Source organism: Myotis daubentonii, chromosome 2 (genome assembly GCF_963259705.1).
Source record: "Myotis daubentonii chromosome 2, mMyoDau2.1, whole genome shotgun sequence".
Taxonomy (NCBI): domain Eukaryota; kingdom Metazoa; phylum Chordata; class Mammalia; order Chiroptera; family Vespertilionidae; genus Myotis; species Myotis daubentonii.
In genome coordinates, this window is record NC_081841.1 from 205,957,154 (window position 1) to 205,974,263 (window position 17,110).

Sequence of the window (17,110 nt, forward strand, 5' to 3'; positions counted from 1 at the left end):
ATTAGATAATCATGAAGTCACAGAATAGAATTAGGAGACTATTTAAAATTTACGCTGTCATTGTATAATCCCACGCATTACATTAGAAAGGAATGCTGAAGTCTAAAACCCCCACACATATCTAGGCAAATTCTCCACCTACTAGTTAATGTATAAGGAACAATTCTTTTCTAAAAACATTACAAAATTGACATTTCCATGGGCTTTTAAATGTGTAAACCAGGAATCATAGTAAAAACAGAGAGAGTCAGGGACTCAGTTAAGCATTAATATAGTTATTTAGAAACCCTCTAAAAATGAATCTGATTCTGCACTGTGTTCTAAAATGTAAATTCAAGAAATAAAGCTATATATCTGACTAACTTACTATATGTGTATAGTGCATTTATCTTCTTCATATAAAACCTGAGTTCCTAATTCCAGATAAATACATGCAAATGGATTGAAAAAATATTAAATATATAAATCAGACTTGTAATTTAATAGGTAGATTTGCTTACACATTTTTATTGACATCACTAACGAGAAAACAAAAGATAATGTCATAACTAAGGGAACTTATCCCAATCTCCATTAGCACCCAGAATATTTACTGCTTTGTGGCTTTGCTGCAACTGGCATATTTAGTAAGAACTACTTTGTGCCATAAACAAGGGTAATATTTAAACATAAACATTATTCAATTTTAATTATGAAATTTTATTTGCATTTTGCATATCAATGGAAAATTTTAAATGATTTTTGTTATGTGCAGAAATGCACTAAAACCTAATAAATGCTTGTTTAATACTTTCTAATTTGGGAAATTGGTAATCTAAAAAGAGTACATTTTGAAAAATTATTGCATTATTTATGTTATGAATCATTCAGTAGAATATTTGCGACATGTTCTTTAAAATGTTCTAAACATTAAAATACATGTCACCCTCTATAGTACAATTACTCAAAATAAATAAAATAATACTAGTAATAATATATAATAGAAAATATAAAATCCCTATTCACATATTTCTGAGTTAATTATCTAAATGATAAAGAGAACGGATGACTTTTTTCACTCAGAGAATAAAACTGCTCATCAGGGAACATATTCATATCTTAAGGTCTTGCTACATGCAAAGTGCCTGGCTTGGTCCGATGCAAAATACAAAAGAGAGCTAATATACCAGTGGAAGAAAAAGTCATGTATGAATAACTACAATTCAATAACTCTGGTAAAAGCCATTGAGTAATTCAGAAAAGGAGCCATAGGAATTTGGTTTTAGCTAAAAGGAATGAGGGAAGTATATCCTCTTTTGATAAGAAGGAAAGATAAAGGAGCTCTATATATATTTGTGTAGGGGGTGAGGCAGGGAGAAGAAGTAATTTGTCAATTATTAGTGTTCATGCTCCTTAATTATTAGGATTGCTGAGCTCAAAATGGGCTGTCAAGGTATAAGGGTAAAGATGGAAGAGTAAGGCTGGGATGGAAATCAACTCCTGCCGTAGTAATCGCACATAAATTCTGCAATATTAAAATGGCTATGGAAAACTGAAGTATGCTGGGTTCTATAAAGAGCTCTGTCTAAAGATATTGCTGCACTTACCATTGATAAAAATGCTCTGTCCTGCACTGTGATAAAAGTCACGTTATCTACTGAGAGGATCCAAACAAAATTTGGAGCTTTAAAGTAACTCAAGAATGTTAAAATCCTCAAAGCAACCTCAAAATTTAAGGGGAAATAAGCAGTTAACATGTTTAAAATCTCCACTATTAGTAGTACTTAGTAAATCTCTGCTAGTTTAGAGTTTTATATATACATAATTTAATCTTACATGAAAGTAGAAGTCTCTCCTCAAATTATCCAGAGAAGTGGAACACTCATTAGGCCATGTGAAATAATATACAAGCCGTCTACAATAACAAACAACACATATCCCGAGGATTCAATCCGTGCCACTATTCTATGGATTTCTTTAGAATGGAAAAAAAGTGTGGAAGCAGTCAAGGAAAACTGAATAATTCTAATCTATAAAATCATCACTCAGAAAAATAATTTTTAAAGGCAAAATATGTATTATTTCTAAGGTACACCATCCATCCTCATAGTTTTCATAGCATATTTCAAAATAAATAATCTCAAAGGAATTAATTCTTTAAGTTTTAGGCACAAGATGATTTCCCTCAATATTTGCAGTGTAAATGTTAAATATATTTTAGGTTTTTAAAACATAAAAGCAATCTTTTAAAATTAAAAAATTAACGCCATTTAAAGAAAGACTTTATAGTGTCAATATACCATGTTAAAAACTTAGCCAATAAAAAAAAAATAAACAAAAAGCAGGGCTGTCACAGAGATCTAAAGAAAATCATTAGCAACATTTTCTCAGCTTTAAATTGAAAAAGTATTGGTATCTAGTAAACAAATCTTCTTCTGCCAAATAAATAAAAAATGCATATATCCTAACAAAAATGGGTAAATAGGACATAAACAGATATTTCCAGTTTCCATGATCATACACAGAAAATAATATGTTATTATAATTTTAATCACCTACAAAACTGCAGTTCCATTTAACAAACAACTTTCAGTGTCTGACATTTAAAGAGACAGGCTTAAGATCCATGCTTCACCAGCTCAATGAATATGTCACAACTGCCAATAACAGATACAGCAGCATTTTATGTTACAGTGAAAAGATGCCAGGAAATACGGCTATATATGCATACATATATATGCCAACTTCAAACATTTTAACTGTAAAGCAAAAAGAAATTACTAAAGGGGAAGATAATATTTTAAATAACTTACCTTTCGTCCATCACTTGCATGGCAATTCACATTGAGAGGAGTCAGTAAAGCCATTAGTTTTTCTTCATTACCGCTCCTATAAAAAGGTATGTTATTCTTTTAAAATTATAGAGCTTCTTATGTATATTTATAGATATTTTTCACAAGAAGGAAAATAGTATGGGTTTGCTTCAATTTCTTTTATATGGTTTTAAATGACTCTCTTTTGCTATATTCAATTCAATTAATATATTCCTAATTAATTCCTGTTAATCACCATGTAGTGGTACAGCTTGGAAGATCTAGCTTTCTACATTTTTATGTTTTATTTGTCTGCAGAAAGTCACCTTCCTAATTACAAGCAAACTTTATTCTGATAAGTGATCTAAAACACAGGAGTTAAAATATATACAAAATGCAGTAAAAAGCTAATCAATTAAATTATAAATGAACAAGAACAAAAGAAAATGAACGAGAATTTTAACATTTACTTTATGTCCCTCATTCAAGCTTTTGAAAATTAGAAAAAATTTTAAAGAAAAATGAAGGTATAGATATTTAAATACTCTGAGAATATCATTGGAAAAGCCGGACAACTAAGGTTTGCAGGTACCTTAGATATGTTCCAAATACAATTAACCTTATAATCATCACCAGACTGAGAGACTGCCTCATTTAATACACCTAATCATGTAAAGTAAAATACACAAAGATTTACTATAAGGTCTTATCTGCATTATTGCATAAAATCAAGCAAGACAATACCATGTTATAATTTTTATAGTCCTCCACCTGCCCACCCCCTATTCTCCCTTAAATGCATTATACTCACTTAAAATGAATGGAATCACTTACCTAGCAGCTTCTAGGAGTTCGTCTTTCTTGTATTCACCTAGATGATTACAAAATATCATGCTGTTAGCATTTGGCAGAAGACAGATTAAGAAATGCAGTAGGCAGCAAATAGAGAATTAAATAGAGAAGAACAGAAAAAGATAGTCCACACCCCGCTGGGTGATGGAGCCGTGACGTTAGCCAGCTTGTGAAGGCAGCATCACCAGTGCCTTGGAGACGGGCAGCAAATTGACGCAGCTTCTTGTCCAATCCTCAGATGAAGTAGCTTTCTTCAGACAACCAATGAATGCTAAATCTCATGTCCAGAAACACATTCCCTCTGATAACAGCATGCCAGCTGAAGACAATACGCCCTTCCCCCCCTTTTCTATTCAGCCTGTCACAGTATACTTGTGAAGCATAATACATTCTGAGACAAAAGCAAAATAATGTGGCTCTTTAAAGGTACACATTACTTGTCTTTAAAAAATTCGGTTTTTTGGTAAAGACATGGAAAGTTAAAACACACACAATAATTGCCATTGCTGAGTTTTATAGCAGCAGAAAAAAAATCAGAACCTTGAAGCCTTTGCCTGGATAGAGTAGGTCTGTAGACTAGAAATACATGAACTATGTACCAAATGCTATGAACCTCTTGGAGGCAGAGCTCCAAAAACCAAAACAGTGAATACATTTCTAAATGACAATAATTTTCTAACATGCTATAATCTTTATACTTTATACAAATCCAGTACCAAGTTGTAACAAACAATAAACCTTAAAAATATTTTTAAAGAGCAGTCTGGGGTCTCTGTGAATGAGCAGATATCTAACTATTGAGATGTGAATACATTTTTTTCATTCTATTTTTTAATATATCACAGACTAAAAATAGGTATATAATTTAAGACCTTAAATACAAACTTCCTAGGGCATTCAAGATTTAACAAACACGTTTCTTTTGAAAGCTTAATTAAACAATAAGAAATTTTAATAATATAGCGTCTGTTCATTCAATAGAGAAAAAGAATAGCCAGGACTATGATTCAGCTTTAATAATACATGGACTCAGTTTGCTATATCACTGAAGAAATACTTATGTTTAATGCTATGAAGAAATAAGCTTAAATTATTTTTATAATCTTACTGTAAATATAGATTTCTTTGCATTTTGTTTCTGTTTTGCTACAGAATGCAGACTATTGATGCAAACACTATAAAGACACTTCGGGACCACCAAGCACATGTTTACGTTCTATAATCCATCATTGGTAAATATTCTTTTAGTTTAGACTCAGTCTTGCTTCTCAAATTAAGATTACATTAAAATCTAAGAACTGTGAAAAGTTATTTTCTAATAAGGAAATCATTTTTAAAAAATCTATTCTTCCCTAAGGAAATTTTATATACCAATAAAATCATAGGTTCAACAATAAACATAGATAAGCTAGAATGCATGATTCCTAATAAGAGTTGACCTTTCCTATTTCCCATATTTTGCACTCCAGATTCTTTAATTGATTCACAGTTTAAGATTTGTATTATTATATCCCTCGCCAATAAAGCTGTTGACTTCCCAAAACCAAACACCTATCTTTACTAAACATTTTAGTTGGCAATATGGAAGTTGGTGAGTTAATCATAACCTCAAATATCTTAAATATCAAGAGCAAAGAAAATCACATTATGGAATTATCTATAGAAGTCTTTCAGTCAATGAACATTTATTTGAAAGGCCTATATGCCAGCCAGATTCAAAACCAAGAGAGACACTATCATCTCTGTAGTCAAGGAATTATTAGTCTATCAAATGAGACAGACGAGTAAACAAATGATTACAGTAGAGTATAAAAAGAATCATATGAAGTTCTATACAGAGTGTAAAGACTAGTCTAAGTGGGAATTAATAAAAGGCAGGTAATTATAGTTCAAGGAAGATTTCTTGGAAGATGGGAAACTTGCACAGAGTTTTGAAGGAAGACAGGTGATCCTCAGGTAAAGAAGGCTGAGGGAGAAGGAAAATGGTAGCTCTGCAAGCCTGAAACAAAGGACTTGCAGGGGAATGGGTAAGAATGAGGCAGAGAAGAATTAGAAAGATCATGAATGACCCTCTAAGAACTCTGAACATTATTTTGAAAACAATGAGGAAATATTAAAGTATTTTAACAAAGGGAGTACAAGTATATTTAAAGATCTGCAAGTTTCGTGATTATGTAAACTATTTCTATGCTCTACTCCAGTGAACTTTAGTTGGGAAGAAAAGTGGCCCAAAGCAAAGAGGAGGTGGACAGAGTAGGACAATGAATTTTGACATAGTTTATATTTTTGAGTAAGTATAAATTCCCTTATATACAGTAAAAACATTAAAATTGGGGACTGAAAGTAGCTACTATTGAAATCTATGTCATAGTAAAATGTGACTCCAATAAGCTAGGTAGTAAAACTGCAAAGTATTTGGGATCTTCAAAGCTAAAAATCAGTCTACCTACAGTTTTCTCCAAAAGGCACATTTTTGCAAAAATGTTATTCCCTCATAGATAAGCTGATAATAAACCAAAGTGTTCAAAAGAAAACATTTACATATATCTGACAGAGTCAGACATAGGTGTTACAAATGGCTTTCTACTCTTACTGTTAGGGAGCCTAGTACTTTAATCAGCTTTGCTGCAATACATTCCAACATCCACTATCTGGTGCCCAAGGACTACAATCCATAAACAGTCTAAGCTATTTTTCAAATGCTACATCGCAGCTACAACCAACATAATGAATACAGGAGGTCTTTACGCACTCTGACAACAAATCTAAACTACTTATTTAACAAACCACAGGTTCTGTTCCATTTTAGCTGAGAATCTGAAAATATTCTGGCTGAGACTATGGTGCTCTATGGAGCATTTATATTCTTTAATAACATTCAGATAAAGGCTAGCAATAGATCAGTCGGAAACAAAACTAGACAATTATAATCAAGATAATAGCAGCCAGGAATGGAGAAAATGGATGGCTTAAAATATTTTTCTTTGATTAGAATAAAGTAAGTGGGATAAAAAAATAAGCAAGCAAAAAGTTTATTTTCCAAAGTCTGAATTTTTATTATTAGTAAACTAATGATAGGATACACGTAAAGATAAGCGCGTGCGCGCGCAAACACACACACACACACACACACACACAGAGGGATATAAGTTAATGTGTTAAAGAGGTATGTTATCAGAAAGAAGGTTGAAAATAAAGGCTAAAACATAAAGATTAAAAATAAAACTCCCCTTGTATTTCTCTGAAGTAGTTAGAAGACAAATTACTTTTTGAATAAAAATGAAGAAAACCTACATCAATAAATAGAAGTCATGATTATTGACATCTCAATTTTAACATTTTAAGGGGCTTCTGACCCTTTTTTCAGCAACTGACAGGGTCAAAGTAGACTTGATTTTGTAAAAATGAGTTCATTTGGCTTTGCTGAGATGGAAGAGCACGGAAAGATTATGATCATGAAATCACAAGTTCTTAAAGCAGTAAGGAACTAAAAAGAATTATGACCTTTCTTTTCTCTACTTTGAAACCATGCATAATACATGCCTATCAGTAACATCTCTTGTTATATGGCATGAGGGGGGTGTAGTTTGAAAGTCACCTTTCTCCTGTCACCTCACCCCCAATTTCAGTCACTCCCCTAAGAGACCATCTGCAACAGATTCATTTACAGTTAATGAAACTGACACTAAGGCAGTTAAGTGAACTGTCTAAGGTTTCATGAGTGTTATTCACTATCTGTTAGGCCCTGAACATGGCTAATATATGAGTAAAAATGAAACAAATCTGAGCTCTCAAAGAAGCAATGTAAACAAAAGAGTAACAAAACAGTAACAGCAAAACAATTTTAAAAAGCAATCCCAATAACTAGTTTTAAACAGATAAAACATATTTATATAATATAAGCCAAATATTTTCATCAAAACTATATTAAAGCATTGGAGCTTTCATATGAGCTTGTAAACATGGGCAAAAGAAGAAAAGTTATTTTAGTTAATATTTTGGGCCAAGGGACTAAGAATGAAGAAAATCCATCCCGAGACTATTCAAATGATCAATGCATTTTGCATTCCCCATAACATGCTTTAATTCCTCATGCTTTAGGTATCTCAAGGGAAGAGCTATGTATAGACTTCAATCAAGAAACAGATTCATAGATACAGAGAACATTTTGACAGTTGCCAGATGGGAAGAGAGTTGGGGGGCGGGGGGGGGGGAGGGAATGGGTGAAAAAGGTGAAAGGATTAAGAAGTACAAAGTGGTAGTTACAAAACAGTCATGGGGATGTAAAGTATAGCATAGGGAATATAGTCAATAATATTATAACTACATTCAGATAGATTGATTGGGGTGATCACTTTGTAAGTTATATAAACATCTAAACACTGGGTTGTAAACTAATACAATATTGTCATCAGCTGTAACTGAAAAATAGAAGAATATTATAAAACAAAACCTGTTATCAAGGACTTTATGTTGCCAAGTATTAAGTAGTACCATGAGTTTATAATTTTCATACAAATATTTTTTCATCAAGATACTGACAAATATAAGAGTTGAATTGATTCTTGTAACTAAACTGACAGCCTATATATAAAATAAAATATTAATTTAGGCGATATATTCCATGTTTTCACTAATAGTTTGAAAATTTGGAACCAGCTATGTAGTGATAGAAGGAATTTCACTAAAGCACCAGGGGATAATCTAATCTCAAGAAGTTGAAGCTATGTCTTCCACCAAAATCAATTTCAGATTAACTGATATCCTACTATATATAAACGATGACTCTAAGAATTATTGAATTATTTTTTTCTCCCTATAATCTTTCATGAATATTTTCAGGACAATAGGGGGAAAATTACAGTTATCAGCATTCTCAATGCTTTTTACTTACTTCTGCATCCTGTCACTCTTCTCATTCATTTTGCTACTTGCTTCAAAGTCTAGAATTATGATCAGACTAAACACTCAACAGTCATTCTAAACATAGAATAATTTGGGGCTTTCAAAATCTACGCTTGAGCAGAGTATTTTCCTGGTGGAGATCCTTTCCTTCTCTTGCCTCCTACAACTTTGACCTTTTTAAATAGCCAGTATTAGGTAACATTAAACATAACCTGTGCTATAATGTTATCATAACAAAGTATGCTGTCTAATACAGTATCCACTACTCTCACATGGCTACTTACTTTTAAGTGAATCATAAAAAAATATTTTAAAAAGACAAATTCTGTTCCTCGGCTGCACTAACCACATTTCAGGTTTTTCAATAGGCACAGGTGGCTAGTGCCCACCACACTGGACAGACAGAATGTCAGACAGACGGTTGAAACTTTTTTTGGACCATGCTACTCCACAGTGTGTTTATGACAATTTAAGAAGTCATCTTTTACTCTAATAAACTACTTTTCATATACTATTACTCTTAAAATTGTTACTGCCAAAACTCTATAAACTTTCCCCCCCTAACTGAATACCAAACAACTTATTCATCAGTATAAAATACAGGGGGAACACTGGACTGTGTGATAAAAGATCTGGAGTGTGTGCTAGCTCTGCCATCAATTTCCTGGTGTGACCTCGGGGAGAGTCACTTTAGCTTCCTGGAAGCCTCCATTTTATTGTCATTTGGAAAAATGAGGTGGAGGGTTAAATGACCTCTAAAGTTTCAGATCTAAAACTCTTACCTTGTATTTGATTCTCAATACTGCTCAGATCTTTTTCTAAGACAATTTTAATGATGCCTGAACAGAATTTAAGGGAAAACAAAATTATCTTGGGAAAAATCTCTACTAAACTATTATAGAAAGTAGTACCTGGAATTATAGGGTAAGCATTAAGCAATTTTATCTAAACGGCACTATTATCTATTGTGTTGGTAAATTTAAAAAAAAAAGTTCACCTAAGTATGGAAGTAGACATAAACCAGGAAGATTATTATTTAAGAAGAATTTTCCAATTCATTAGGAAAATGGAGATGTGTCTCACTCCCTGAAGGACAGCTGAAAATCATTTTTTCAAAGAAAAAAAAAGACACCCCCCCCAATATAATTATACTATCCTGTGCCACAATATTTAAATAATAAAAATTATATTACACGCCAATATAAAAATCTAAACCAATATCCTAAAACATTTAAAAAACACAACATAACATTCAAACTTAACAAAACTCTGAAAAAAAATGTAATCAATATATGATTATTAGCAACCAATTTCTTGGTATGCAATGACATGACTTTGCTTAGCCCCAATAACATCTAAGATACATATCCCATTTATAAACACTTATCAGGGTTTCAAATGATTTATACCTGTTTCTGATATTCTGTTAACTGTATTTGAAATGTGACTCGACTTTTTGCTGAAATTCATTTTTCTGTTAAAATGTAAGTATTAAAATTTGGAACATAAATATAAATACACACTGGCTGAAAAACTTTTAAGATATATACATTCTCTAAAGTTGGATATTAAAAGCCAAGAGGCATGTTCCTCCAGGACGCTGTTAACCAATGAGACATTTGGCAAAGTGTGCCTATCAGTATATTGGGGGACAGCACACATATAAAACTATCATGTGCTGAAAGGTTACAAAACTTAGCAAACACTGTCACTAAAGTGGGAGCAAATTCTCTGAGTGAGATAAGAAGGGCGCTCCAAGATATAAGGAATTTAGTATGAGATCCAGAGCACAACTTCTGGACAGTTATTTGGTAGGATAGAGTGATGATGGGAGAGAGAAGGAAAGGGAAGGGAAGAGGGAAAAAGGAAAAAGTCAGAGAGAAGGAGAGTAGTAAAATAAAGGCAGGAATGAGGTTAGGAAGGGAAAAGAATCCAGTAATAAAGTTTATGAGGTAGACACTGAGAAGGCTAGAGACTCAGGAGTGAGTAAAACTTAAGAATACTGAGCATTAATGATCAGAATAATGCCGAAATGAGGCTCTTCTCAGTAGGTAATCTAGGTTCTTAAAGATACATGCACTAATGATGAGAATTCACGGGTATTAAGGAACAGTGATGATTAATGATGATTTATAGAGGCAGCACAAGCTTTCTATAAGACTACTCACTCAAATGCATATGCCAGGAAGTGACTGAGAATATGCTTGGATAATGTGTCAAGCACACCACTAATCACTTTTACTGAATTTTGTAGAAATGAACAACTTTACCCAAAGAAATACCATGTCTAGTGCCTCTGAAGTCCTGGGCACGGGACCAAAAGACTTGGTAAATTCATCGTTTTTCTTGCTAACTTAAAAGAAATGGAAGTTTGAGGAAAAGGAGCAGCTGGCTATCCATGAAAGAACAAAATCAGTCTTGATCTTAGGATGCAAAATGATGACAATTGATGATGAGTATTAAAAGAAGAACATAAAAAAATGAGGATCAGATATAATGTCCTGCAATTAGAGATAAAAAAAATGTCAACTGTTCAAATATATAAATCAAGATTAAAAATTAATTTAAGTAAGACTAGCCCAGATTAAACTACTCTGAAGCTGGTTTGACAGGAAGCTCAGTGAATCGATGTGACAAATTTACAAAAAGGTAAAAGGAAACTTATGTCGTATCAGCAGAATAAAAAAGCGAATGGGGTTATTTAGTCTCCAGTATAAAAGACTAAGGTGGTAAGAGAAGGTTATAATTATAGGAAGGGTTCTAACTTCTATTGTCAGTATTTCAGAGGAACTCTAAAAAAGAAAAATGCTTAGCCATATACAATGTAGTTCCAAAAAGAAGTGACATGTACTGTATTTGGCTTAACAAATGGGAGAAATATTTCTAACCATTTAAGTTATTCCACAAAGAACTAATTATGGCAGAGAGCTTGTAGGGCTATAGCACAGAAATGCCAGGTTGGAATATAGCATAGAATCCTTATGGGGTAATGGAGTAGATTAGTAACCTCTAAATCTAAGGTCCTTTCCAGATCCATGGTTATATATGTGACTTTCAGGATACAGCTGTATACTTGTTAATTATAATAAATTTGGACTTAAGTTACACATGATGTGTTCTTTACTATCTACTCTTCCTGAGATCCAACCACTGCTCTCCAAATTTAATTCACATATAAAATTATATATAAAAATCTTATTTGACAGGCACTTTACTTGAATGAACTAATTTAATCCTCAAATAATGCTTCTGTTCTATTATTACTTCCATTTTACAGATGAGAAAACTGAGCAATAGAAGGTCACAGAGTTAATGTATGAGGTTCCTTATGTTATTGTAACAAATTACTAGAAACTTAGTGGTTTAAAACACAAATTTATTCTCTTACAATTCTAGAGGTCAGAGGTTTAAAATGGATCAGCAGGGCTGTATTTCTTCTGAACACTCTGGGAGATAATCCATTTCCTTGCTTTTTCTAGCTTCAAAAGGGTGCCCACATTCCTTGGCTTGTGGCCCCTGCATCACTATGACCTCTGCTTCCACATCACATCTCTTCTCTGTCTGACCCTCTTTCATCCTTTCTATAAGGACCCTTGTGATTTTATTGGGGCTACCAGAGAACTTAAAATAATCTCCTCATCGCAAGATCCTTAACTCAATCACACCAGCAAAGTTCCTTTCACCTCATAAGACAACAGTCACAGGTGCTGGGTATTAGTGTATGGCCATCACTGGGGACCCATTATTGTGCAGATCACAGCTAGTATATGGCAGATGGGAGATGTTTAACCACAATAAGTGCTGCCTCTCAAACACTGCTCCTCTAGAGATGGAAAATAGAATGACTATGCCTTCTAATGTATTCCCTAGAAGCTGGTAGGAATAAAGAATTTTCTTCAATAGGGCATGTGAAATTTAACATCTAGAATCATAGGCTGTAAAGCAACATATGGAATTCTACTTGGCATGACCTTCTTTTTGGAGAATAAGCTGTTTAAAAAAATATGTGGTGAACATCTAAAGAAGGCAGCTACTCTACTTTTTGGTTGTTAGCAATAATGGAGAAAACATTCTTTATCAATAAAAACACATTTGTGTATTCTGGAAGAAAAAATCTGGTGAAATTCTGAGGACCCACATTCATATCTCCTTTTCCATTGCAAAAGGAATTTAATTTCTTATGAAATCATGTTTTTATAATGTAAGGAATAGTCCATTTCTAGCTATTAGTACTAAGTTAGAACCAGGGAAAATATAAATCTAAGGAAAAAAGCACAGAGGACATGCGATTTTTGTCTGCCCAAATGCCATTCCATCCTTCTTCTGGGAAGCGTTCTGTCCCCCGTTTGGGGGAATTGCTCCTCCTTTTCTATGGTTATGTCATTCTGGTAGATTTTCCAATCACAGAGTCCTGCTCCACCCCTGACCAATAATCACAGTCCAACCACAGACCAGTGATTGGTCAGTTTAGAGTTCTTCCTTGAGACTTTTCATGAAGAGCCTTCTTTTTACATTAGAAAAAATAATAAGAGCTTTAGTGTTGTATCCCCAGAGCTGCCAATAGCCATGCTCAACACAAAAGAACCTAAGAAATCAAAAACACACTGACAGAAAATGGAGAACAGAGAAGGCAAAGAGAAAGAACAAGAAGAGGGCAGGAGGGAGAAGGTGTAAGAGTGAGTGAGGGGAAGGGGACAGAGAAGGCAGCAGAGTAATGCTCAGGAAGTGGGACAAAAAGGTATCGGGTAGGTGGGTTAAAGAAACAGAAACAGTCAGATACATGATATAGTTTGAGTCTCTGGATCCAGCAGACTCTGATGTCAAATATATCTTTGCCTTTATGTGGTTTGTACCCTTAAACAATAAACTTCGTCAGTTAAATAATAGCAATTTGATTCATGAGTGTTTTGAGCAATTTGATTCAATGTGCTTTATTATATTCCCTATAATTCCTCCCACTTCACCTTAAATAAAACAACTATCATATTCAAACCAATCTTTAGCAGTGAAGCCTCCAACCTACTTTAAAAACATGGCCTTAGGTAGATTCTAAATAATTTAACACTGATATAATTTAGTTCGTTTATTTGCTTCATATTGGTTTTTTTTAATGTTTTTATTGATTTTAGAGATAGCGGAAGGGAGAGGGAGAGAGAGGGAAACATCCATCACCTGCCTCCTACATACCCACTACTGGGGATTGAATCCTTAACCCGGGCAAGTGCCTTGACTGGGAATCAAGTCAGCAACCTCTCAGTGCATGGAACAACACAATAATATATCCAACACAAGATAATAATGATGGTGATAACAGTAATGCTTTTCAAACTTTAAAGCACTTGATTTGCTAACAATTATTTCTCCTATAAATCACCAGGGAGATAGAACTTCATTTTTATTAACATCAGTGAAAGAATTTTAATTAAAAAACTTAACATTTAAGGAATCTCTCAGAAAACAGATTTCTCCATTCCTCTTTATAATAAAACAGCTTTTATGTAATGAAAATGGGGCGTGTCATTTGATCTTACTATCCTAAAAATTTTGCTGGGTCACTAGAATATTGTAATCACACTATGTGAAGAATAGAAATGGATGTATACATTCATAAAATAGTGGATAAAGTAGAAGGGCTTAAGTAATTTCCAAGAAAAAGTAAAAGCTTCTCAGAGGAAGGTAATGAGAAAAATCATGCAGATGAACTTTCCCTCTTCTCTACCAAAAGAAACAGAACCTTACAAAGAATAAACCTCTGTTTTCTCATTAGATAGAAAACCTCATGCAAAAGGAAAGATCTATGTATTGGTAATAACTTCCTATCATACAGATATTTGATATTTTTTACTATACTAGTTGGTGACCTATTGACTTGTAGCAGCTTCAAGTATATCCATGTGTCAACAATAAGCCATAGTGAAAAATATAAATTTGTTACTATATTTAATATATTTTGCTTTCTGTTAGTTTTTATCTTTAAATTTACTTTATATATAATGATTTCATGAAGTACATATAGATTTTGGCCTATTTTTATCTACTGTAGAAATGGACCGACCCTTCAATGTAGCAATCCTTATGAAACTTGACTAAAGATTAATATGCAAAAAAGTAGTATTTTAAAATATGAAGTTTGAGATAAATTAAAAATAAAATTAATCTAGGATTAGTACCATATTTAATATTGAGGAAGTTTAAGTCGGCCCTACTGATAATGGCAGTTTCTAAACAGACATGGACAAGGCCATAGAAAACAATGTCCCTCTACAAGTCCATTCCACAGCTATATAAGTGACCCATAATCCTTTAGTAATAGAGTTAACTATTACTTTCTTAATAATGACATCACAAGCCTGGCTTCACGATCAGTTCTGCTAGTCACGGACTACCCAAGGCCTCTGTGTATGTACATGTGTGTGTAGGTGTATATACCTCTACCAGCAGCTAGAGTAAACACTAAAGCACAAAATTCTAGGATTTGCAGATTGGAGATCTTGCTTCTTTATTAGCAAGATATTAATTAACACCTTAGGAAAACTAAAGAAAGGACACTTTTGGAACTTGAGATAAATAAGTTACTGCCTATTAGCATCTTCAGGAAAAAGTTCCAAGGTTATACAAGCTTTACCTTTAAAAAAATAACCAGCAAACCAGTTCATGCACATAGGCAAGCACACTTTTACCCTCATTCTAGACAGTAAGTTCCTGTGTTCACGTTTTGCATAATGATTCTGATCACTTGATGCCTCCTGCCTGACACAGAAGAAAGTGCTATCTATTTGGTAGAATGATACTGTTGTTGAGAACAAGCTAGAGAAGAATTGTATATTTTCTCCTTTTGCTTAGTTGTTCATTTCATTTATTTTGTGTCAAGCTTTTAGATGACCCAGAGCAACTGGAGAGTGAAATTGAATAAGATCATATAAGGCAATATTCTTTTGACAATGTCAAGCAAAAGTATGGAAAAAACAAATATTCTAAATGGAAAGACACACAAAAATGTTAGACTGAAAATACTAAGCCTCAAATGTGGGTAGAGAACAAACCAGGAGCAGTAAATGCTGAGTTCTTGCTTTAGTAATTTCTGCAGAGAATCAATTGCTCCTTCCTCTGTGCTTCATAACACTTCCTATATTGTATGAAAAATCATTTGTGGTTCTGTTCTTCTTTGCCCAGCTTGAGCTCCTAGAAGTCAGAGGGACCATATTTTATATTCATTATTATATTTAAAAAAGAATACCTATTTCACTTTCCCATCCTGGAATAGCATATATTTCTTAAAAAGAATGTCTTATCTAGAGGAAAGTCTGTTGTAATAACAGAGGGCTATATTATATCTAGGCTTAGAACAAAGAATAAAAGTATCACAACATCACACAAGAAACTCCTGAAAGAAAAAAAAAGTTCCAGTAAGAAGAATTTTAGAATCTATCTAATTGAATTACTGTGGGAAGAAAAAGAATTTTTAATAGCAATCAATAGACTAATTAAACATATAGCTATTGAGGTTATGCAAAAAGAACTTGTTATTTTCTTCTCTTTTCTCCAGGAGAATACTGGACTAATTAAAGTAGTGAGCTTTTATAATAATGAATAAAATTATATTTTTATATATAGCACATTTTATTTACCCATTCATCTCTTAATGGGTACATGGTTTGCTTCCACCTTTTGGCTCTTGTTAATATGCTACTATGAATATGAGTGTACAAATCTCTCGTACAGTTTTTGCTTTCAGTTCTTTTGAATATATATCCAAAAGTTGAATTGCTGGATCACAGAAATTCTGTTTTTATTTTTGAGAAACCTCCATAGTGTTTTCCATAGCAGATATGCCTTTTTACATTCTCACCAATAGTGCACAAAGGGTTCCAATTTCTCTACATCCTCACCAATATTTGTTATTTCTGTGTTTTGTTTTAATAGTAGCTATCCTAATGTGTGTGATGTAGTACCACCCAAAATTTCTATTTCTTTTTAAAACTATGTCTAATGAATAAATTTTTAATAAAAACTGACTTCCCAAGAGTCTGGGACTTCAAAATATGGGTAAAATGCAAACCTAGCTGAATAATTTCTCATTAAATTATTTTAATAAAGCAAAATTGGTTATTACTTGGTCTGTGTTTTCCTCTCACTGAGTTAAATTTATATGAAAATAGATAAAACATTCATATTTTCTTACTATTATGAGTATAGTATAGCTGCTTTATGATACCAGGGTATAAAGCAGTTAAGTACTAATACACTTTTAGTAAGACTGCTATTATAAGTCCTGCAACAGAGGTAAAATAATGAACTTTCTATGCTTTGAGTTTACTTGAATTTTTATGAGATTCTAAAGTATGTATGTTTACTTAGTAGTATTTTCTTTGAAGGTATAAACCAAGGTTCATATGCTAGAAAGAGTTACATTTTTAATAGAATTTATTGGGGTTACACTGGTTAATAAAATTATATAGATTTCAGGGGTACAATTCTATATTACATCGTCTGTACATTGTATTATGTGTTCACCACCCCAAGTCATGTCTCTTTCCATCACCATTTACTGCCTTATGACC

General features: G+C 33.0%; 1 protein-coding gene across 1 annotated transcript in view; it reads right to left on the reverse strand.

Annotated features, from left to right (window-relative positions):
* TNKS (tankyrase) overlaps positions 1–17,110 on the reverse strand; it is a 150,221-nt gene that overhangs the window by 71,071 nt on the left and 62,040 nt on the right. Inside the window, exons 4-5 of the mRNA XM_059685511.1 lie at positions 3,627–3,663; positions 2,793–2,868 (exon numbers count right to left, since the gene is read on the reverse strand). Coding sequence (XP_059541494.1) covers positions 2,793–2,868; positions 3,627–3,663 — 113 coding nt within the window. The remainder of the gene's footprint in view (positions 1–2,792; positions 2,869–3,626; positions 3,664–17,110) is intronic.